The 22,720-nt window shown below is 38.4% G+C and overlaps 2 protein-coding genes across 6 annotated transcripts in view; both read right to left on the bottom strand.

The window, feature by feature from the left end:
- Window positions 1-79: 79 nt before the first annotated feature.
- On the bottom strand, window positions 80-12,813 carry CENPU (centromere protein U). 4 transcript variants are annotated; one of them, XM_050895997.1, is made up of 12 exons: window positions 12,719-12,813; window positions 12,141-12,285; window positions 11,007-11,124; window positions 9,435-9,555; window positions 8,483-8,573; window positions 6,713-6,785; window positions 5,535-5,652; window positions 5,051-5,129; window positions 4,001-4,048; window positions 2,610-2,671; window positions 1,176-1,332; window positions 80-462 (listed from the first exon to the last, which is right to left on the bottom strand). In XM_050895997.1, exons 2-12 carry the CDS (start codon window positions 12,189-12,191, stop codon window positions 325-327), a joined length of 1,056 nt encoding a protein of 351 aa, XP_050751954.1. In that variant the 5' UTR covers window positions 12,192-12,285; window positions 12,719-12,813; the 3' UTR covers window positions 80-324. The 4 variants fall into 4 exon arrangements, with proteins under 4 accessions (XP_050751954.1, XP_050751958.1, XP_050751956.1 ...); XM_050896001.1 differs by having other exon boundaries at window positions 6,713-6,758; XM_050895999.1 differs by having other exon boundaries at window positions 9,450-9,555.
- Window positions 12,814-14,733: 1,920 nt separating this feature from the next.
- ACSL1 (acyl-CoA synthetase long chain family member 1) overlaps window positions 14,734-22,720 on the bottom strand; it is a 32,095-nt gene continuing 24,108 nt past the window's right edge. For both annotated transcript variants that reach the window (XM_050895581.1, XM_050895582.1), the window contains 7 exons: window positions 22,002-22,074; window positions 21,221-21,309; window positions 17,859-17,975; window positions 17,351-17,494; window positions 16,727-16,828; window positions 16,577-16,648; window positions 14,734-16,377 (listed from right to left, as the gene is read on the bottom strand). In XM_050895581.1, coding sequence (XP_050751538.1) covers window positions 16,237-16,377; window positions 16,577-16,648; window positions 16,727-16,828; window positions 17,351-17,494; window positions 17,859-17,975; window positions 21,221-21,309; window positions 22,002-22,074 — 738 coding nt within the window. In that variant the 3' untranslated portion in view covers window positions 14,734-16,236. The remainder of the gene's footprint in view (window positions 16,378-16,576; window positions 16,649-16,726; window positions 16,829-17,350; window positions 17,495-17,858; window positions 17,976-21,220; window positions 21,310-22,001; window positions 22,075-22,720) is intronic.

The raw sequence follows: 22,720 nt of genomic DNA, 5'->3' as shown, positions 1-22,720 counted from the left end.
CAACCAAAGTCTGTGTTCTCTTTTAAAAGTATATACTGCTTTCAAGATTACATTAATAGCCCAAGATTAAAAACCAACATTGTTAACAGAGCACAGAAAACTTTTACTACTTTAACTGGAATTGCTATTTCATTAATTTCACTGACATTCTGAATAAGTTCTCACACAGACTATTTGACAACAGAAAGATACAATCTTTAATTAAGTCACTGCCTTCTTTTAAACACTGAAGCAAAATAGAGCAACAATGATTAAACAAGCTTTAAGCACTGACCATTCTAATAATTTTTCCTAACGAATGTCAAGAAGTCTATTAAAAAACACTTAGTGCTTCTTTGATAACTTCCCTCTTTGTACAGCCAGAGCCTCTTCCAGTTTCTTATTAATATTCTGAAAGTGTCTTTCTGCTCCTAGAATTCTCCGTGATTCCACCAGAAGAGCAGGGAGGCTGGAAGTTCCATACTGTTGTTAAGGAAATAAAATTATAAGGCAACATTTTTAACTCTTGGAAAAATCACTTGCATATCTGTATTTATTTTTCCTCTATCTGAAATGGTGCAACATGATTTTTGAAAGTGAAGAACAGCCAACATGAGAGAGTCTTCTGAAATGGTAGGATTTCCCTTACACATGGCAGGCATGTGGCATTGTCAACAGAAAGTACCACATCAGGTCATGAGCCATGGTAAAAGGGGATGGAGTTGTAAGACCATGAGAAGTTACTCTGGTCATGAAATACAAGCGCTGTTCTTAGCATTAAATACCTTATAGAACAGACATGTAAGTACCCGACCTTTCCCTACCTTTGAACAATAACAACAAAAGAAATTGATTACTTGTTTCTCACTGTTAATCTTCAATTTCTATAAAAAATGTTAGACCTGAGGACAACTGTTACACTTCTATGTCCTTTGAATTCCTGGACATAGACAGTAAGGTAGTAGAATCCTCTCTGAAATACATTAGTTTCTAACATGAGACCAAAAACATGAGTGAGATACTACAGTACAGTTACAGCAACGATTCTCATGTTGCTTCCACAAAGACAATCAACAAAATATTGCTATTTAATGTAAGTTAAACATTAACAGAAATGCCCATCAGTCTGGGAAAGAAAAAAGGGCTGGGGGGCTGATCCAGAACAGTTCAGAAACACATGCAAAATATGTACTTACTACCACTTTTTCTTTTGGGTTTTCTTCTCTATAATCCAAACAGTCTTGCTGTAGCTCCTTTAAATCAGTAAGTAATTCAGTTGCTTCCCTCAAGGAAGATTTCCTTTCCTGTACCTCAGCATATTCTCTTTGTAGTTGTATCAGTTGTGGTTCAGCTCTGAAAAAGATCAAGGCTTTGATGACTGTATCTGCATATTTATTTCATGAGTAACTATGAACATATCTCCTCTGAAGAAGACTTAAGGGGAAGGTTGGTCAGAAATACAAAACATAGGTTAGTATAACGTACTGTTTAGTTAGAACAACTAGCATATTATTTAAACAGGAACATGGGTCCAAATCCACAAAAAAACCTCAAACTTTTTTCCACATCTCTCTTTTGAGTCTGACAATATAGCCACTCTCTCTTAAGCACTTAAGTTTTTGAAGTGAAGTTTCTTAAGTACCTGGTGTTCGGCTTGTGCACACACCTGCTTGCAGGCTGAGGTGTTCAGTGCTTACGCTGAAGCGGACTCAGGATCTACAAACTACATATGCCTCTGCCTAAGAAAACTGGAGGGCTCAATTAAAATAGCACTCCAAAAACTGAACACCAACAGCCATTTTCATTTAACCGTTGCAGCAAAAAAGCTTTCTTAAGATGATGAAAGGATTAAAACACAACAAATAAAAAAATGTGAAGACAGCTTTCAATCTGTGAGGGGGTTCAAACCCATTCTGAGGGATGCCTTTAGTTCTCTGAGTGAAGTTTGTCCATAGTACTGCAAAGAAAACAAGACTCTCACGGCCACAGAGAAAGGGCTTTTAATCTGCCTTTGTGGATCCAAGCCCATGGTTCCCTACAGAGTTAACTTACAGCGTGTATGTTATATGCAGCTTCAGTATAAAGCTTGTCACTAGTAACCAACTGGATTTGGGGAAGTCTAATGGTTCTTCCAAAGAACATAATTTCTGTGTTATGTATCTAAATGATACTTAAGATTAATGCCAAGTTAGCGAACGGGAACTGCGGGGCCACATGAGATGGAAGCAACCATGTACTCAGAGGCAACCCTGCCAAATTGCAGAGGTGAAATACATTCTCCCACCTCAAAACCAAAAAAGCCCTCTGTATTACCTTTGTAAATTTATGCTTCGTCACCTTTGCAATTCCAATTGTAACGTTAGTGTTTTTCTTATGAATGTATGGTCTGAAATACCATCCCACTAACTAGTTAGCTAAGAGAACTTGCAAGAATGACTATCTAGGCAACTGAAAGATGGAAAGGAGAGGTTATCCTGAGCTTTTGTAAAAACAGAAAGCAATACAGAACAGAAGTAGAGTTTCATCAAAATAAAATGAAAGAACAAAAAAAGTTACTTTCACTTCTGAGTTACAAAATACCAGACTCCTTAAGTTCTTCAGGCTATTATTGTACATCATTAGAAACATACCCAATTAGCTCTTCTCTGAGTTGCAACAGTCGCTGCCTTTTCTTTTTGATGTCTGTTATTACCTGAAACAAATAGTGAGGAAAGTCTTTGAAACAGTTTCTGTAACTTCAAAGGCAAACAACTCAAATTTCATTGGCCTTTTTTCTTTGAGGTTTTATGCTTCTGATTCTGGGTGTGGAAGGTTCCAAGATACCAGACCTTATAAACTGCTGTATTTTACATTTGTATTTTAAACACTTTAAAATGTCAAACTCTCATCTCCATCCAAAATTTCTCTTAAGGAACACTGGATTTACAAAAGGAGTTTGTGACAGTTTGAACTCAAACATGACCAACTCTAGCAGGTTTTTGTTTCTTTCTGTTTTAAAAATGCAGACTAATACAAATGTATGTTCAGTATGATTGCCATAACTAAGGAACTAAGCATAATTAAGCTTTAATACAACATCCAATTTAAAAAAAACCCCAAAACTAATCATAAATTTAAATTCAGCAACTACAAATCTGATTTTAAACAAATGTATAAGAGGCAAAATAAGGATAACTCTGAGTGGCTGTGAACGCTAGATGTGTCTTAAAATTTTCATTTTACATTCAGAATAGCTTACCATATCACCTCAAATTAACAAGACTTTAGCACATTAATTACTACCTCCCAGAATAAGCTTTCTGTTGACTTTACTTGTTAAAAGCTATTTGGTCATCGAAAAGTTTGTGGAAGATGTTAATCTGGGCAGAAAGCCTCTGGCAGACAGTGCCTAACCTCTTAATTATCTCTGCTGCAGGGCATTCACCTCTCTCCTGATGAAACCACCGCAATGTTTTTCTGCTCTTACACTAGTTCCTCCTCCTGTCGACACTCCCCTGTTGCATCTTCAGTCGACTACTACTTGCTCTGAATGAGCAGAGGAACTGCCTTCCTCTGAACAAAAATTTTGCATATATTTAGGGAATGCAGCGCTCTCAGACTTCTTTCCTTTAAACTAAGCAATCCAGTTCTATCCTCACAGGTCACCATCTTTGCTGCTCTCCTAGATTTTATATTCATCTGTGTTTCTTGAAGGTTAGCTCGCAGTATTTAATTGGCTCTCCAGAGGCCTCACCAGCGCTCGTTAAAAAAAGAGTAATTCACATGCATAGACACCTACACATCCTAATGTGCATTCCTTCTTTTTACACCAGTATAGCAGTATACATATGGAGTTTGTGATCCATATTTACTCAGATCTTTTCCAAAAAACCTCTGGTGGTTCCCTATCCTCTATTTGTGCAGTTGATTCTGTAGTACAGTACACTTTTTTGTGAATTATTTTATTTCTTCTATTCAACTTCTTGAAATTTCAATGCCCACCTCTGTATGCTGTACAATCTAGTGATATGTATGTATTTACCTTAGCATTTTTTTTCTTCATAGTCTTTAATTCCTGGACTTCCACTATCTACAGAGGAAAAGAAGAATTACAGATTGACTATGGATCTTGATTTCATCTCTATCCTGCTAAAAACATGGTTGCAAGAATTACTTGGAATAACAGAAAAAGCTATTTTAAAAAACCAGCACTGGTTCAAAGGAAGGTTACAAGCGTATCAGTTGTGTATCATTCTTTCCTCTCTCCTCATGCCAGAGGAAGACTGTTGCACAAAATTAGTTATCTTGCACCAGTTAGTGCAAGTAATACTCCTTGTACCAATTAGTGTAATACTACCTAGCTTAATTTTTCTGTAACTTTACATAAAATGTATAAATCTAATAATTTTAAAACTTGTTCATTCTAATGAATCACTTCGAACTACAGTTTTAGTACTTATCCATTGTACTTATCACAACTCCTACAAAGTTCTGAGTTTATTTTACTCGTTGTAGTTAGTGAGAAGAAATCTTAGTCTTCCAAGCTAATAAGCTTTTTACAGTTAGGTTCAAACTGTTAATTAAAAAAGGATGATTTTCCCTGAACTATGTTTGAGGCCTTAGTCAGGGCTTTACACAAGAGTCACTGAGACGCAGTATAAAGATTAAATCATCAACCTTTTAAAAGTCTAGTCCATGAGCTTTTAAAACAGTGCTTCACATAACTGTTTGCTCATTCAAATTATGCAGCTCTCCAGTTTTACTGCATAACACTTTAGATCTGACAAACACTTCAGGATTATAGGTGCTTCCCTTTTCTCAAAAGCTGAAAATTTTGCAACATACTTGCATGACAGCAGTGTTGTGTCTAAAGGCAATTCTCATGAAAGCCAGCACAGAGGCAGCAAATCATAACCCCCACACAACAAACTGTGTTTTCGTATTTTTTAGCCTGACAAGAGATTAGAAAAGTTAAAGTATCATAAAATAAATGTGTAAAAGACAATATAAAACCATAGGCATTTTGACTACAATGTAATATACAGGTCTATAATCACTACCACAAAATTGATTTTATTTATAGTGTACTTACAAGATCGGTGATTTCGTTCTTGAAAGCAGAACAGAAGCCACTGATAGCTTTTCTGCAGATGTTTGATTCTATGCTTTGTCTGGAGAAGTCAGAGGGACAAAACACAACCCATTTGGTTTAGTAAAGGAGAAATCTCATCCAAAAACATTCCTTTGAGTAATGAATAAAACCCAATGTTAAGCAGCTAGTAGCACAGGCAACTGCAGATCTTTCATGTGCTAGCAATAGCTTAATTTCTACATTGGAAAATGTCAGCTGAGATGTGTTGTTCTTAAGTTTGGAAAAATACCAAATCCCTGGAGACCACCTCAAGATCACATATGAAAAAATATTTGTATCACAGAAACCTAATAATCATTGAAATAACATCAGAATGTAACCATGCAATACTGCATTCCCTAAAGGACAGCCCATTAAGCAAAAACGCTGGTAACTTGTTTTTAAAACTTTTGAGTATTCAGCCATAGGAAAGCAGAATATTTACCTGTAATTTGCTGCTATCTTCTCAAATTCAGCCAGAACAACATCCAGTTCTGTAATATCTCTAGGAGATCTCTTCAGCTCTTTGGGACACCAAACCTGTACAGAACATGGGCTATCCACTGAAACAACAGAATAAAGATAAGCATTGCACAATTCAGGTACACATTCTAAAATAATAGAAAAGTTATTGGGCCCACCATTAAAATAACCATCTGAAAGTTAGGAATATTTTAATATGAAACTTGAGAAGAGGGATATATGAATTATTTCATCTCTCTTTGGCTGAGCAACTATGATAGATTTATCTGGGAACACTTTAGAATTTGGACGATCAATCATATACAACTTATTTCTTATTCTTCATCATTTCAAGCAAGTCCAGGAGCACATTAGTAAACTAACTGATAAACTACACACCTGTAGATATAGCTGTTTGTACTGTAAAAACTATTAGCCTGAGTTTGGGCAACCTGCATTACTCAGAGTCATGAGTTGTTTTATTTGTGTACATTTTGTATTAATACCATATAAGCTTCAAAAAAAAGCTATATACAAATATGTTTCTTTAAACTTTGCAATAGTATTATTAACTAATGTCACAAAAACTTAAACCATGTTTCTTCACACACTCCCAAATGTAAATCTCGGACATGACTGTGACAGGGTACCATTCAAAGGAAGCAAGATGACACCTGAGAAATAGTTTCTCTCTACCGAAAAATGCCACTGTCTTGAAGCTCCCTATCTCAAAGGTCTTTATACTAACAGCTGTGCCTACGCTGTAAGTCAGGGGCACTCCAAGTTCTGCCCCACAGCTGGTGCTCCAGGCTTCCAGACCAAGGGATGCACTGAAGTGTCTTACAGCTCCATACCCATGGACCCAGGCTTCCCTCCAAAGGGAACCAGGCTGCGTGCGAGGCATAATGCACACCTACGCTTTACCCCTTCAGGGGAGTACCAGGCAAGTCCAGGGATGCAAATCATGGGGATCGGAGCTGTGTGGCACACCAGCCCCTCAATTTTCACCATTGCTAATGAGTGCCTATACCAAAACTAAAACCTCCCGTTTCTAGAAGCAGTACGTTGCTACCTACCAGAAATGAAAACCACTGAGTTATGGAAAAGCATTCATCTCGAATGAGGAAAAGGTATATGGGAGTTTTGAAAAGTCTACTTTACCAGAAGGATCTGATGTGTTCTCCTCTGAAGGCCGCTTCTTTTTAGCCTGGAATTGAGTAGTAGTCAGAGCTTTCTGTGACATAAAAAGCAGATTAACTTCCAAAAAAACCCTAGGTTTACTGATTTAAAATTCTGAGAGAAGACAACTAGGCAGAATGCAGGAAAGCACTTCCTGACTGAAATGTCAGTAACAATTACTTAGGCCTATTTCGCCAGAATCACAGCACAGCGATCACACTGCTGAGGGACAGCAGCTGCCTGACTGCACTGACCAACTGACATGTCAGCCACTGGCCGTGCAGGAGGAGTAGAAACATTTTAAGGAGCATACGGACCCTCAGTTCAGCATAGTCATCACCCAGTATTAACAGTTCTCTGATCAACAGCGCCTGCTCACCTGCCTTTTCACCCATGTTCTGTCCTAGTTCTTTCTCTACTTTGACTACTTTGTGACACCAACAGCACTTCTACAAGAGTGCTGCATACATGCAGTTTACTGATGAAAGGCTAACACTCTGTACTGAATTTTAGAACATGATTTTCAACAATTCCAATAAATTTCAATACGTAAAAAACTTCTCTGCAAACTACTGCATAGCTTCTTTTATCATAGGCCTACTTTCTCAAGTCTGCAGATAGTTAACTTCCTCTGTATGCCTGGAAGCTAAGTGGGCCAAAAGCATTTTACACTAATTGTGGTCTAAGTGTGGAAAAACACTCGTTCAAAACTGAGTAGTTTTGAAGTAGTTTTTTGTTTAATTCTAATATATATTCAAAATTAATTTTATCAATAAAAAATTCAATTCTCATAAATATGTTTTACTTCAATACTGAACAAGTACAAAAGTGTCCTGGTTTCAGCTGGGACAGAGTTAATCTTCTTCCTAGTAGCTGGTATAGTGTTATGGTTTGGATTTAGTATGAGAATAATGTTGATAACACACTGATGTTTTTAGTTCTTGCTAAGTAGCGTTTATACTAAGTCAAGGATTTTTCAGCTTCTCATGCCCAGCCAGCAAGGAGGCTGGAGGGGCACAAGAATTTGGGAGGGGACACAGCCAGGACAGCTGACCCCAACTGGCCAAAGGGATATTCCATACCATATGATGTCATGCCCAGTATACAAACTGGGGGGAGTTGGCCGGGAGGGGCGGATCGCTGCTCGGGAACTAACTGGTCAGCAAGTGGTGAGCAACTGCATTGTGCATCACTTGTTTTGTATATTCTAATTCTTTTAGTATTATTATTGTCATTATTACTATTACTATCATTATTTTCCTTCCTTTCTGTCCTATTAAACTGTCTTTATCTCAACCCATGAGTTTTTTGGGTTTTTTCGATTCTCTCCCCCATCCTACTGGGTGGGGGGAGTGAGCAAGTGGCTGCATGGTGCCTAGTTGCCGGCTGGGGTTAAACCATGACAAAAGGATTTTTAGTCCATTTAGTATGCCATTCTTTAAGAACATATATTCCAGATATGAAGAAGATATTTGAAAGAAGAAAAGAACATATTGCCAAATGAGCAAGAGAACGGACCATAGGATCCAGGAACACCTGGCTATTATATTCCCCGATGACTGTAGCTTTAAGCATTTCACTTGGCCATCTCACAGGAATACTCAGGATTAATTATTTCAGATACAATTAAGTACTAAGGCAGTACTAAGAAACAAATGAAAGGTCTTCCTCTCCCCCCCCACTAACGCAGGCATGGCATGAAGTAAGTTAAAATTAAATTGATTGATAACACTCATGCAACTTTTTCTGTACCACGTTCTCCTTAAGGGGTTCATCTTCAGGATCAGCTGTGTTGAATTTCTGAACATCACCATCAGACATTTTTAAGCGATGCGTTTTTTTACTAGGAAAAGAAAAATATCCACACGTAAACCCACTACACACTGAGAAAGAATGATCTTCAACCATATACACAATAAAATCTTGTGTTTTGGGGAACATTTTGTACTGCTATATCATTTAGTTTGTGTTTCCTAAATAAACATAAGAAGTTGTAAAAAGCATATAAAGGGAACAGAATCTTTATCCCTCAACAGCAACCCTCACAACAGTTTAGAAATTCATTACTAACTGACCACTGGGACAGCCATGCTGTATTGAGCAGAAACTTCAAAACAGAGACAAAATTATTATTGAGGATATTTTAGCAGGAATGGAGAAGGCTTTCTTGGTGGGGGGCGGGGTTGGAAATCAAAAATAAAAAAAAAAAAACCATACTCTCATACAAGCACTATTATTGTCTTGCTATTTCATTCAAATAAGAACTATTTCAGATTTAAAGCAAATTTAATCTAATAAATGAGAAATATACTAAAATTTGCATTAAAAGATTTTTAAAATAATTTTCTTTGTTACATATAATCTAACTGGCTTCTACCTATTTTTCAATTTTTCCACCTTTTAACTTTAGACGCCAGCATTTAGAGAACTAATTAATACCTCACAGAGGTATTTTAAAATCCTTTCATATTAAAAAAAATACAGTAAGTACTTAAATCAATGTACCGCTTACAGAAGGCAGACTCTAATTTATTCTCCCATTTCTTTTCTACATTCCTCAACCTTACTTACTCTTTTGGTTTCTTACCTGGGAAATTTTAAGTTAAAGCCTCTGTTTAATAAGTGACTAGGGAAACCTGACAAACAGACCATTTTTCCCATTTAATCTAAAAATCTAAAGATGAAATTAAATGCTGGCAATTACTTTTTTCCACCAGACCTTCTTTCTGTATTCTTCCTTTGCGGTGCTGAAACACGACCAAGTGACTCGTTTTGTGAATGCTCCTCTCCATAAGCATCCACAGCAGTGCTGTGCAGAGGGTGATCTATAAAGAACAGAAAATAAGCTGTATGAAAATTGTTCCCATCTGTTCAGGCAAAGAGCATGGACATGCTAGCACTGCCTGCCGTTAAACATTTAGAATATCTGTGGCTTGCTCACTAATACAAAGGAAGTCTTGTAAAAAGTATTATTTGAGGATTAGGAAAAATATATATAGTGAAAAGCTTCATAGTTTCTATACTCATCTACCTGCTATTTCTTTACAAACCGAAACCAAAGGTGCAGGAAAGCTCAGCACGTACATATGGCATATAGCAAGCAAAACATTTTGTACAGTTTATTTAAAGTCTCTCTTTGCTATGGCATACATCAATCTTCTATCATTTAAACAACTACTTTCTACATTTTACCTTTTTTTTAATACGGATTTTTAGCTGCTTTATTGGATGCTATATGAAGGCAGTTACAGCCGCTACAGAATGTTTGTAAATGTAGAATTCTTGAAGATAGCTACCAAAATAGATTAGAACTCTGAGAACTTTAAGGTTTTAGTATGCCTTCCATAGTAGAGATTTCTTTTTTCAAGCACACTGCCATAGAAATTTAGTGTTAGCGGGCATCCTTTTTACAGTTTTAATACATACCACAGAAGTGAGGAAAAGAAGAGCTTTTAATTTTCCAGCCTTTCCTTTATGACAACCACTTTTGCTATGCTGTTCTTTATACCTCATTTTCAACGCTGTTTCTAGTAGTTACATGTATATCTCCGTAATTTTCTTAGAGTAGTAACTATTAGTAGAGCAGTAACAACTCTTTAGCATTTTTTCTACAACTTCTAACTATGCAGTTTTTCAAATATTTTTCTTACTGGCATTGACATATAAGAGCTATATATATTTAATAACAGAGGACTTCACACAGGGGCACCTATTCCATCTAAGTTGATTCTCTTCCAGTATACTGAGGCCTCATTACACAAGTCCCATACGGAGCATGAAAGTGGTTTTAATGCTTCACCAAAAATAGTATGTTTTTATGATGTTACTTTTTTAAGCAACATTTGAAAGCGGCAGAATAACATCCCTGTGAACGTCTAAGTTTGCTGCCATGAATACTCCTACAATAGCAAAAATTTAACTTCATAATTTGTGTAATTTAATAGAGAATAACTTAAGATACTGAACTTTCATTTTTAAATGTAAATTCTTACACAATTGCAATGTTATATCGTGTGAAATTCTACCATTCAGACTACAAAACTTGAATAGCCAGTATTTTTCCATTAACTTTTACTTGCACATATTACAGCATTGTACTTGTTACTTCCTAAATGACAGAAAATAACACTGCTCTCAAAAAAACCTCTGTCTCTCCTGCCCATAACTTTCTCTGGCAAAGAAACAATACTTTTTCCTAGATAAACATAAGGGCAAAATATTTCAATGCTTTGTTCATGAAAATCATACATTAAATGCCATTCAGGTTAATACTAACCAAATGAATCATCAAGCTCCTCAAGTTGATTTGCTTCCGCTACCTTCAATATCCTTGAGACATCTGGTTCCTCAAGTGGAAGTAATTTCCAATGAGGATGGGAGTTGGCTTTGTGTTCCTGGATGGGTATGAAATTAAGAGCTAGTTCATCCAGTTTTTTGAATGTAAAACAGATTAAATATGACAATGAATTTCAAGAACCTTTGACTAGAAATACATTTAACTAGGACCATATCGACTACCGAGCTATGACATAAAGTATTTGAAGCATATGTTTTTTCCTCAGGCTATGGGTTTTTTGCCCTAAGAGAAGTGATAGTGTAAAACTGATATATTCTGCTATTTGATACTATATGGTAGTGTGAGCTTTATCTTATTTTATAAAACTAAGTGTATAAGCTTAGAAATCTTGTAACAGCCTAATATCTGGTTTCTATGATCTGTGGCCTTTTTCTTTTCAGGCATTAAAATATTTCTTCTTTCATCTCTATACTACATAAATTTCCACCCTTGTCCAATTTAATTATTTTCACTTTAAAAAACTGAAAAACTATAGTGTAACTTCTTATAAAAAGTGGAATTTATAAATCGAATATTACACAGACGCTTCTGTAAAGCGGAAGGGTAGAGGAGAATGGCACTAGTTTGTGAAGTATTTGTAAATGTCATTCACACAGTAAGTGTACAAGTTAATTTCCTCACTAATTTGTACGTGTGCATGGAAAGGGAATTATAACCAGAAAACACCAGCTTCCTGAGCTTTTAATTTTACCAGTACTCAGCAGTACCTCACAAGTTTTGTTATGGTACCAAATATAGTCACATCAACTATTTCCCCTTTAAGCTGTTCTCTTTAATTTTACAAAACTATTTTCAAACTTTTGCCTGTTTGAAAGTCAATGGCCCATTTTGCCTGATGATGTACTTACTCATAAAAGAAAAAAAAAAGTAAAAAAAAAAAAAAGAAAAACGTGCACACCCCAAACCTGCACCAGCAGGGACTACACAGCACAATTCCCAACAAAGCCCCACGTTAACACCTGTGCATCCACCTCCACAGCCAGTACCAGAAAAAGCACAGTAACACAACAAAACATTTGCTGTTTTAATTCTGCTCAACCTAGCAAAGCTTACCTTTAATTTATTTCCAGAATGATTTCTCTTCATCTTCTTCTTTGAGGACATTCCGCTGTTCAGTATATACTGCTAAATATACAACTAAGGATAAAGTTACCAAAAAATTGTACCCGATGCAAATCTGCTTTCTCTGTCTCAATACCTGGGAGAGAACGTGAAATCTTTGTTAATTCAGGGTATTATGCATAACTCACTTTAAAAGTAGCACAACTCACTTTATCAGGCCAGCCCAACACCTGACATAGCACATATAAGTTCGTAAGGAGACATACACATTAAAAAGATAAAGCAAGACGACGCGTAACGCTATTTACAACTTTACTTTTGCTTCATTGCTGCTGTTTCTCTCACGCAGGAGACCCTAGGCCCCCGCCTCCCCGAGCGCCAGGAGCCCACAGGCGGGCACGGCCCAGCCCCGACAGGCAGGGCCCGGCCCGCCGCCTCGGGAAGAGAAAAGGCGGGCGGCGGCCTCACCGCTCTCCCTGCCCCGCCTCGCGCCGCCCAACCGTCGCCGCCTGGCGCGGGCTCCCCGCGGACATCGGCGCCCCTCGGCTCGACCCCCTCAGGGGACCCACCCGCCGGCACCGGCACCGCCTTCCCGCCGCGATTCAAACCGGCCCCGCAGCTGGCGGGAAGGGAAGGGAAGGGAAGAGGAGGCGCGACGAGCCGGCGCAGCGCCGGAAGGGCAACCGGGACAGCGGCGGAGGCGCCGCGGCCGCCGTGACAGGCCCGCTCCGCCCCCGGCCTGCCTCCCTCCTGCCCCCGAGCGCAGGCGCGCTCCCCGCCACCGCCCCTAGGCGGGGCGGGGGGGGGGAGCTGTAACGGGGCCCCGGGGCCGAGCTGAGGCCTAGGTGCGAAGGCAAGAACGAGAAGCGGCGGGGCGCGGGAGAGGGGTGCCCCCTCCTCCCCCCGGCACAGAAGAGCTGACAGAAGGAAGGAGGGGAGGGGAAGGTCGTGCAGCTGGTAACGTATTTGCCCAGCTTCAGTGCTCACGGATCACTTCAAAATGGATTATCTGTGCACTGCTAGGTGCCTTTTTTTTTTTTTCATTTTAAGAGACTGTTTCCCCATTCGAAATACCAAGATTTTTTTTTTCCAGTGCCCAAGCATATGAAAGTTGTATGCTGACCAGCAGCACATTCTGGGTTCAGAGTTCCAGAAGAATTCACCTAACCATTGCTCTGCTGACTATTCTTTCTACCAACTAGTCTGACCACACTACAAAAAAAAAAACCACCACCACCCACCAACCATCTTTTCTTCTTGCCCCCACATGCCATGAACTGATGGTGTGCGTAGGTGGCATTACATACACAGGCCAAGACATTGCTCGTCTCTGACTTCCTACCTATCTAGAAAAAGAAGCGAACAAGATAATTTCTACAAAGATAACCTGAAATCTAAGGTCAAAAACTTGCAGCAGTTAAGAAGTTGATTCAAAACATACAAAAATGCTACTTGCTATAATAGCGTGCCAAAAAAAAGTAGGGTTCAGATTAGAGGGGCCCTTTTTATGCCACATCTCTTCATCCACAGGTAAGGGTGTTCTTCCAAAGATCATTTGCTGCTGCCCCCCACCCCTCTTTGTCCAACCAAATAAGCTAATCCTAAAGTGCTATTTCACTGTGTTTTAGCAGGTGGCGAGTTCTCTTTATACTTCTAATTTGCTGGCTATAGCACCCAGGCCCATTTAGTAGTCCATGAGCTGAAGGTAACAAGTAGTACAGACTACATACAGCACAGCTTTGTTTCTGTAGTGATAAATGGCTCTTCCAAAAAGCTTTCTTTGATAGTAGTGTTAAGAATGTAAACCTTAGATCCAGCTCTCAACCATCTCTTAGCCACCTCCCTTAGGAGAGGTGTGGTGAGGCTTTGCTCTGTCTTTCCAAACAGCATACACACATATTTGAATATGTTATTGAGTAAGTGACAAATTTGGTTTAGATTTCCTTCAGTAGGGAAGAAGGAACATAGAAAATTACTCAAAAGCAGAAAGTCTACCATGGCTAGGAACAGAAGTGTGCTTATTATTTCACACTAACATCTGTATTAACATTGAGCTCTAAACATTGTCTTGGTGGTGATGCTTCATCTACCCTGGGCTGATAAATCTGCCCATGAAATCTTTCATACGATACCCCTGATTAAAGCCAGATGCATGGTGTAGGGGGGAAGGGGAGGAATGATGACAACACAGGAAGGACAACCACTACCACCCAAAAGCAGCATAAGAGTTTAAGAAAACTCCAAATGTCACTCAAAAGTTGTTTATGATGATGGTAAGAACACTACCTAACTGTCAGAAACCATACTGAAGACAAAAATAATTTTTTTTTTGTTTAAGAATACTGATGGAGCAAGTTACATACAACAGCATCCCCTTTTTACAGATATTAGCCAAAAACTTACACATAAATAAATATCAGACCAAAGCAGACAGTTACCTTCCAGAAGTAAAGTGTCAACCACCAGCATTTATCCTCTATTTAGTATGTTTGCAGCAGTGGAGTTCTACAGCTTGTCAGAGTTATCAAATTACACCTGGGCTTGTTAGTCAGCAGCATCTTTCCTTGATAAACAAACACTTCACTGAGTTGAAATGCAGAAATATTTATTTTGGTTTCCTTCATTGGTTTTGAAAATTGTTTTGGTTTTATAAAACATAGAAATAGCCAACACTAAGCAAACATTTGAATTCCAATGTAACAAACTACTGCTCTAACAGTTGACTTGGATTTGTGTACCTTAATTGCACACGTATGAAATTATGCTAGAGTAGTGCATTACAATCACACACAAATCTTAGTGCAAACCTTGTTGTGCTTGTATTTTACATATATCCATGTTTTCAAAAAACAGCAATGAATGCTAATGCAAAACCAACTCTGTTAAGGATAGCAAAAGACTTACACTGTAATAAGGCTTATTTCTGCCGATTTCTCAAACAAAAAGTAACTAGTTATTTTGTAATTTATCTGGGAATTAGGTTTTTATCCCTGAACAAATACCTATCTGTGCCAACACACAGTTCTGTTGGCATACATAAATACTTCCAATTGCTGCAAAGCATCAGGCAAAAACATTCTACCTGACCTATGTTGCTCTTCAGTGAAGAATACTCAGTGGCTCATACATAAAGCACAGAAAACTGAGAGGTTATGTCAGAAGCTCTTCTGCTTAGAGGACCTGGCACATTTTAAAAAATGCATTTTAAATACATGTTCATTACAGGGAAACAAGTGGCTAGTACAGGTGCAATGTTTACCCGACTGTTAGCATAGCCCAGCCTCCTGAATGGTTTTGGTTTTAGTTCTCTAGTGTTCTTGCCAGAGTTAGGATCTGTTCATTTACAGGGCTGGCACCACGCTGGAATTGTGTTAATGTAGCAAAGGCTACGCTTGCTGAATTTACTGCATCCACACTTTCAGTGCAGAACCACCATATGCAGATTTCCTCTGAGGAACTTGTATTCATCAGTCTTTGTGTGGAGTTCTGACTTCTACCTTACAAAAAGTATCTCTCAGAACTGGCTGCAGAAATAAAAAGGGAGAAAAAAACCCACTCTGATGCCTTGCCCTAATATTAGGACTAATGCAAGATGTGATACCAGCTATACAACTGTAAGGGTTGTTTGGTTTTTTTGGTGTTTGTTTTGGGGGGTTTTTTTTAACAGATTAAGTAATCCTTCTGAGGATGCAAGATACTTAGAGGCATTTTCAAACCTGCCAAATCCTTTGTGGAATTGACAACTGCAAAATACGCTGCAGACAGCAAACATGCTGGCAATAAGAAAACCTTAGCTCCTTGGTGAAGGAGTCCCATTTTTGGCCAAGGAAATCTTAAATAACTTACATATAGTTACCATTTATAGTTAAGGCTCTTTTTGGAAATTGTAGGTCACCATAAAAACAGTATGCAACACAACTTGACAGTAAGGCAGTGTTCCATTTCTTCAATGTTCCTATGGCAAGTACCCATTTTTGTACAAGTTAATGATTGCACAGTTTCCTTCCCTATGTTTGCTGTAGTCAAATTACAGATATGAAGGCCGACAGTAGACAGACATGTGCCACTTTCCTCATTCCATTCTCAGTTACATTTTGGCGTTAGCATAGAGTTCATCTATCTGTGACTGGAAATATTTTCGCAGTTCTGGTCTCTTCGCCTTCAGTGTTGGTGTCAGCAGGCCGTTTTCAATAGAAAACATTTCAGTGTGTATAGCAATGTCTTTGACCTGGAAAGTAAACAGTCACTAGCCAAGCTGCATTCCTTGAAATGGACAAGGCTATTAAAAAATTGCCCAGACATCATAACAAAGCCCAACACTTTAAAAATTCTCCAGATGCAAATTAAAAGCAGTTTCTGGAGAGTCAGATTATATTGGCGTTGAGAAGTTTGAAGAATTAGGTGTTTGGTTCTCACAAGCATCTTACCTGTTCAAATGACTTCAAACCAGATTCTTTCCCAACCCTCACCATGTCTTCCAGAATGTGTTTTTTGATGTCCTGTGGATACAGGAACACATTGTACAGCTTGAAAAAGTTGATGCAGAACAGATAACTGTTTAGTTAGATATGACTCACCTTGGTTTTGCATAGCTCTTCATATGAGCCTTCAAATCCCTTTTTCTTGGCCCAGCTGTGCAGAGCCTCAGGATCAGGTACCACAATAGCTACTAAGAAGGCCTGAAAAGGAATTTTTAAAAGAGAACAAAAAAAGCTTGACAAAGTCAACATTTTAGTTCCTACACATTTCTTACTAGTCAGTGTTAGGTTTTGGACAGCATTTCTGATCCTGCTGTAAAGTCAGCAGCTTTCTGCTACTTGAACACAGGAGTGCAGTTCAGAAGCTTGCACTTAAGAGAATTACTCTTGTTAAGACCCACGTTTCAATTTACACTTGCAAAAACCTGGACATCTTGAGTTTGGGTGTGTTTTTTTTTATTTTCCCTGCACACTGTTAACAACTGATATACAGTCATTAATGCTCAAATTAATCCAGCTTTACTACCTGGTCTGAAACTAAATCCAGAAACATGCTATATAACTGCTGGAGTCAAAAGTACATTCAGAACCAAAATGTATAATGTTAAAAATTTTTTTAAGATTTCAGTCCCAAAGTTTGGGGTTGGGGGAGGGAGGAAAGGAAGACTCTTTTCTGCAGTCTCCTCTTGCATTCATTTTTAAAATTACCTGAAGAATGCTTACCTGCAAGCTCTCTCCATGGACAAACACCTGAGCAAGTGCTTCACATCTCAGATACACATTTTCTATTTTCTCTGGTGCTATGTACTCTCCCTGGGCTAGTTTAAATATGTGTTTTTTCCGGTCAATGATCTTCAATGTACCATTCTGTTGACAGAAATAACTTCCACTCAGAAAAGGCACTTCAAGTGAAAAACCAATCTACACACCTTAAGCATGCCACACTAGTACAGTAAAATAGTGCTAGAGCCAGAGTACTGTCAAACTAACATTGGAAGAAAACAGGCTCTGCACCCATCTAACCTAAACTAGGGAAAGCCTCAGGATTGGCACTGCTAATACTTTTTTAGCCCCAGGCACACAGATTTATTTATCTACAACAGTAATTATCCTTCTCTTAAAATTACTTGTCTTCCACCAAATTCATTGTGTTCAATACCAATTATTTTCTATTTGTTAAATTACTGCTAGCAACTACAGAAGTACATTTCAGCTATATAAGTTCACTTACTGGTAGCCATTTCCCAATATCTCCTGTATGAAGCCAGCCATCTTTGTCCAGAGCTTCTGCTGTTTTTTCTGGATCTTTCAAATAGCCAGAAAATACATTTGGCCCTTTCACACACACCTGAAAACAGCCATTTGTTAGTGTATGCTACGATGAAGGGAAGTTAACAAACACATTTGCAATGAATGCTTTCTCCAATGGTTCTCAATAACCCCCACTAAAAAGACAAGATGAAGTTTATGCATTAGTACAGAAATCTCTGCTCATGGTTTTTGGAGACCTAACATTTTCCATTGGTATAAAGTACAATAAGAAGCAATTGGAAGCATCTGTTCTCTTCCAGTCTAGCAGCAGTGTTCCTACCTGTTATTTGAATAATCTAATTTATCAGAGGAAATTTATTTATCTGAAGAAATTCTGCTGGATCCAGAAATATTACCCCTCAGCCTGGCAACATGTTCGTTTCAGCTTTGGTAAGCAGCAGGGGCATTGTGCTAAAACTAGTGATGAAAAAGCTGTATATCAAGCAAATGTCCAAAAGTAAACCAGTAACCTTATGGCTTAGGGCACTCAAGACTTCTCTATAAAGGAAACCTGCAATTTCTTTAAACTGAAGGTTGTCTGGATTTTTGTACCAGGTAGAAAACCAAGAACAACTTCTCTGGATATAACTGGATGCATGGGCATTATTAGCATCAAAAAACGTGCTTCCAAGGTATGAGAAAAGGACCAACAAGATTAAAGGTTTATAGGTGAAGAGGTTGCCGGAGAATCAGGTCAGACAATTAGTAGAGTACCTGTCAGTAAGAGCATAAAAGTAAAGCAGCTAGTCAGGAACATGGAGTAGAGCCTGAAGTATCCAGAAATGATCCCAGATTTAAGTATTTTCTTCTCAATATAACACCCAAGGTTGTGTAAGTTTTCTTTGGTGGGGAGAGGGGGGACACAGCATAGGACTCTTGTTATTTAAGGATCAGCAGGACTATAAAATACCTCCTTAGAAATGAGGACAGAGATAGGCAAGATAAACAAGATTGAAGCAAAACTTAAAGATGCCCGATGCACACAACTGCTGGGGAATCAGGAGTCCAAAAACCCTGAAAGCTCTACACAAGAGTCCTCAGAAGCAACAAAGGATTCAAACCATCACGCCAGCTTGGGAGTGGCTTGGCATGCGTGGATGACAGGAAACAATAAGAAGGGTCTAGTCTGGGCAATAGTATCAGGAGTCTAGAACAAATCTAGAAGAATGGGATAGAAAATCCAGTTTTAAGTTAAGGCCAAATGGATAATAAATATCAATAGGGGCTGATGAAATACTAGGCCAGCTATTAGTCTAGGGGATTAGTACAATTATAAAATGGGCAAGGAACTGGCTAAAGAATCTTCAGGCACTAATACCAATTCCCAGACTAGAAGAAATTACTAATGTTGTTCAGAGACCAATTCTTGAAAAACTCATCCCATGTATTTTCAGTGCTTACCTCAGCATAAAATATAGGCATGCTGGTGAACTACAATACAATGAACATGAGATGTTGTCAATAGGAGGTAGATCAGAGTATTAGTGAGGGTTCTGATGACCTTGTAGAGACACTACCAGACTCATGACCAAACCGAGGTCATGTTTTAAGAACGAAGTCATTTCTGCTATAAAACAGAGCTTGTCTGGAAGGATATGAGTAGAAGAGAACTCCATGTGTCCCAGTCAAGTCAAAGGCTGACTGATCAAACGTTTCATTTTTCATGGCTCCTACAATCACAGGATGGCAGTAGGTGAGAGCTTTTCCCAGTAGAGACAGCAAACCATTTATTGTTATCCTGCTAAGTGGCACTAAGACCTCACCTGCATATGAGCATATATAATTCTATTCACAAATTTATCCTTCTTGAACATGGATAACTGGGAAAAGTGAAAAGCAAGGCTGACAGAAGAGAATATTGAAAGCTTACTCTCAGAAAGGAGGACTAGGAGTGTTTAATCCAGCTGAAGAGCAGACAGACAATGAGGAAGAAGATCTATTTTAGGCAAAGGATAATGAGAGCCAGTTCTATAACTATGGGCTTCACTTCTGTGAACCAAGTTACAACACTTACTCGTTAAATTCAGAGTAGTTCACACTGAGGAAGTTAGGACTGAAAGACTAAGATGGTACCTGATATATTAAGGGGCTACCATATTTATTCAAGTCCAAAGTAACTCCTAACGCAGAAAACTTTCACAGTAAGTGCAAGCAAAACATTTTTAGAAATTTAAAAAATTACTTAACTGTTTCTCTTTATGAGAATTTATACTCATTTCCTCTAGCAGACCAAGCTTTAAAAGCATATTTAAAGTGAAGCAAAAATTGCTGATGAAGACTAAACGTGGGGTCATATGCAAGACAGGAAAGAATCTTGACATTGCTCTCCACTTGCAAAAAGTTTCCCACCACCAAGCCCAACTAAATCCTTATGTACTTCTGAGAATTAAAGCCCAATGATTTGTCTCTAGTCTCATACAAATTACAACGAAAATAAAGATTATATGTTGTTTACAGTCACAAATTAGTTACTTGCTTAAGCTACTTTTTATTTATCCACTTCTCCCCCCTGCAACTTCCCCCAAGGCCTCTTGAAAGCATATGAAAGCCACCAGTTAATTTGCTTTCAGGGCCTGGGGAAAATAAATTACTACATGGACATCTGTTCAAAGTATATATACAAAGTTCAAGCTGTATATATTTCACTTGGAAAAAAATATTGAAAAAGACAGCATATAGCATTACATAGAAAGCTGAGTCCTCAAAGTGCAATTTGTAGAACATACATGTTCAGTTTGTGCAGGCTGCAGAAAAAAAGTTCAGAACAATGTGCAGGTCGTCACAAATCATTAGCAGCCTTCATGGCATTTTATCTCCATTTCTCTTAATGGTGTTCCAGCCACTTTAAATTACCTCATCTCACACATCATAAGCTGGGTAACAAGCTACATGCATCAGCTGTTCTCCGGCACTTGGCAGTCGGGGGTGGGGGGAAGCCCTCTGCTAGCATTTTACTGAAGGATAAATGCAGTATGAGATAGCTAGCTTCTCAGCTATCCCACAGCTGGAAGATGGCATGTTGGTCATATAAGCATAAATACATAGTAATCTGTTATCCCACAGTAAGCTGCTTTTTCTCCCCTCCAATACACTATTTTCTGTTTTGCTTCTGTGAATTGTTAGCTGACATCACATGCAGGCAAGGCAGGCATCTTTGATTGTAGGTAGCAGGCCATGTTTAGCCCTTTTACTAAACTCAGACAGTTAGTTGTTATTTTGGGACCAAAAAACATTTTCCAAGATTTCATAAGAGGCTCATATTGACCTTTTGAAATTACTTACTTCACCCTCTCCTTTGGCAGCCAAGTAATTCATTTCTTGTACATCAACAAGCTTGATGATACTGCATGGCATGGGTGCTCCAACATGACCTATTAAATAGAGTAACACTTCAATAGCCTGAACTGCTTTTTAGTCAGGTTCTTAAAACAATAAGCTGGTTACATGCTAAAGTACGAAGATGAAAAACTGATCTCTGGTAATGTACTACACCAATACCAGTACAGTAATAGCTTAAATTTGCTGGGACCGAAACATTAAATTCTCAGATATCTCTAGAATGTTATAAGCTGAACCATGTACTCAGGCTTGCTTTTTCTTATAATCAGGATCTTCACTCTATGGACATATTTAAGTAGCAAAAGTCCCACTATAGTTTCAATTATCAGTATTATTTCAGTTAGGGAGCTAGAGATGTAACAGCTGACAGAAATGCAGACTGTTTGTTCCAACACCAAAAAATGCCATTTAAATTTCCAGCACTGTGTTTATACACAGCAGATTCCTATTCTGTAAAAATTACAAGGGTTGATACTATGATCTCCCCTCTCCTACATCCACTTCAACTTTCAAGGACAAAGCCTCTTAAAGTTTGGATTACTGAACATTCCTAACTATTTCGGGGTAGAAACTTCAAGGGATCCCTTCAAAACTTTTTTACTTCACTTGAAGAAAAACAGAATCTTATGCTTCATGATAGGTGTACTGAAGACTAAACAATGTGATCAGGGACCTCTATACCATCCTGAAATTTAACAGACAGGCAGACCATTAAACACCGTACCTGCTGTCCAGTCACCAGGCAGTGACAGTGAGCATCCAGCTGTGCATTCAGTCTGTCCATAGCCTTCATAGAACTAGGACATGAAACCAAAAGATTTAAGATTCTTGCTTTTCAACATACAGTTTCTTCACTAAAATGAAATTAATACTTTGCTTCTTTTTCTAGTTGTTTAAATTTGAGTTTAGCAAAATCCCCAGCATCTTCTAAAAAGAAGACTGCTATATTAGAGTTTTATCACAATACACAATTTTAAGTGCTAATATTCCACCTTCAGTTCCCATATTTACTCAAAGTTTCACTCCATTTCACATGCTATATGACACCTGTATAGATCAAAACAGAAAGCAACAGAGGGAGCAAGAGGAAGAAACTAACAGGGGCACTAGCAATTACTTCATTCACATCATTTAAGGACAGGTTTGTCCAAGACATCCAGGAATGGAATCTCTACACCCCGTCACAGCTCTGTGATTATTAAATACAAGACAGGCTTCCCTCTTCTGTGCAGAATGCACTGCTACACCAGCACACTACTGAAGAACTTCAAGAAGTCATAGAAGCCTCACATTTTAGAGTGTTCTCTATCCTTCAGATTTATTTCAACACATTTGTTCCATCCTATGCCATTATTATTCAGATTTTACCTCAAAAAGCATATACTTTGAAGAGGCTCTGAAGATAAATAAAATGTGTGCAATCTGATTCTCCCCAGTCTCATC

Source organism: Gymnogyps californianus, chromosome 4 (genome assembly GCF_018139145.2).
Source record: "Gymnogyps californianus isolate 813 chromosome 4, ASM1813914v2, whole genome shotgun sequence".
NCBI classification, from domain to species: domain Eukaryota; kingdom Metazoa; phylum Chordata; class Aves; order Accipitriformes; family Cathartidae; genus Gymnogyps; species Gymnogyps californianus.
Note: the sequence above shows the minus strand (reverse complement) of the source record. Positions and strands in the feature narration are given on the sequence as shown.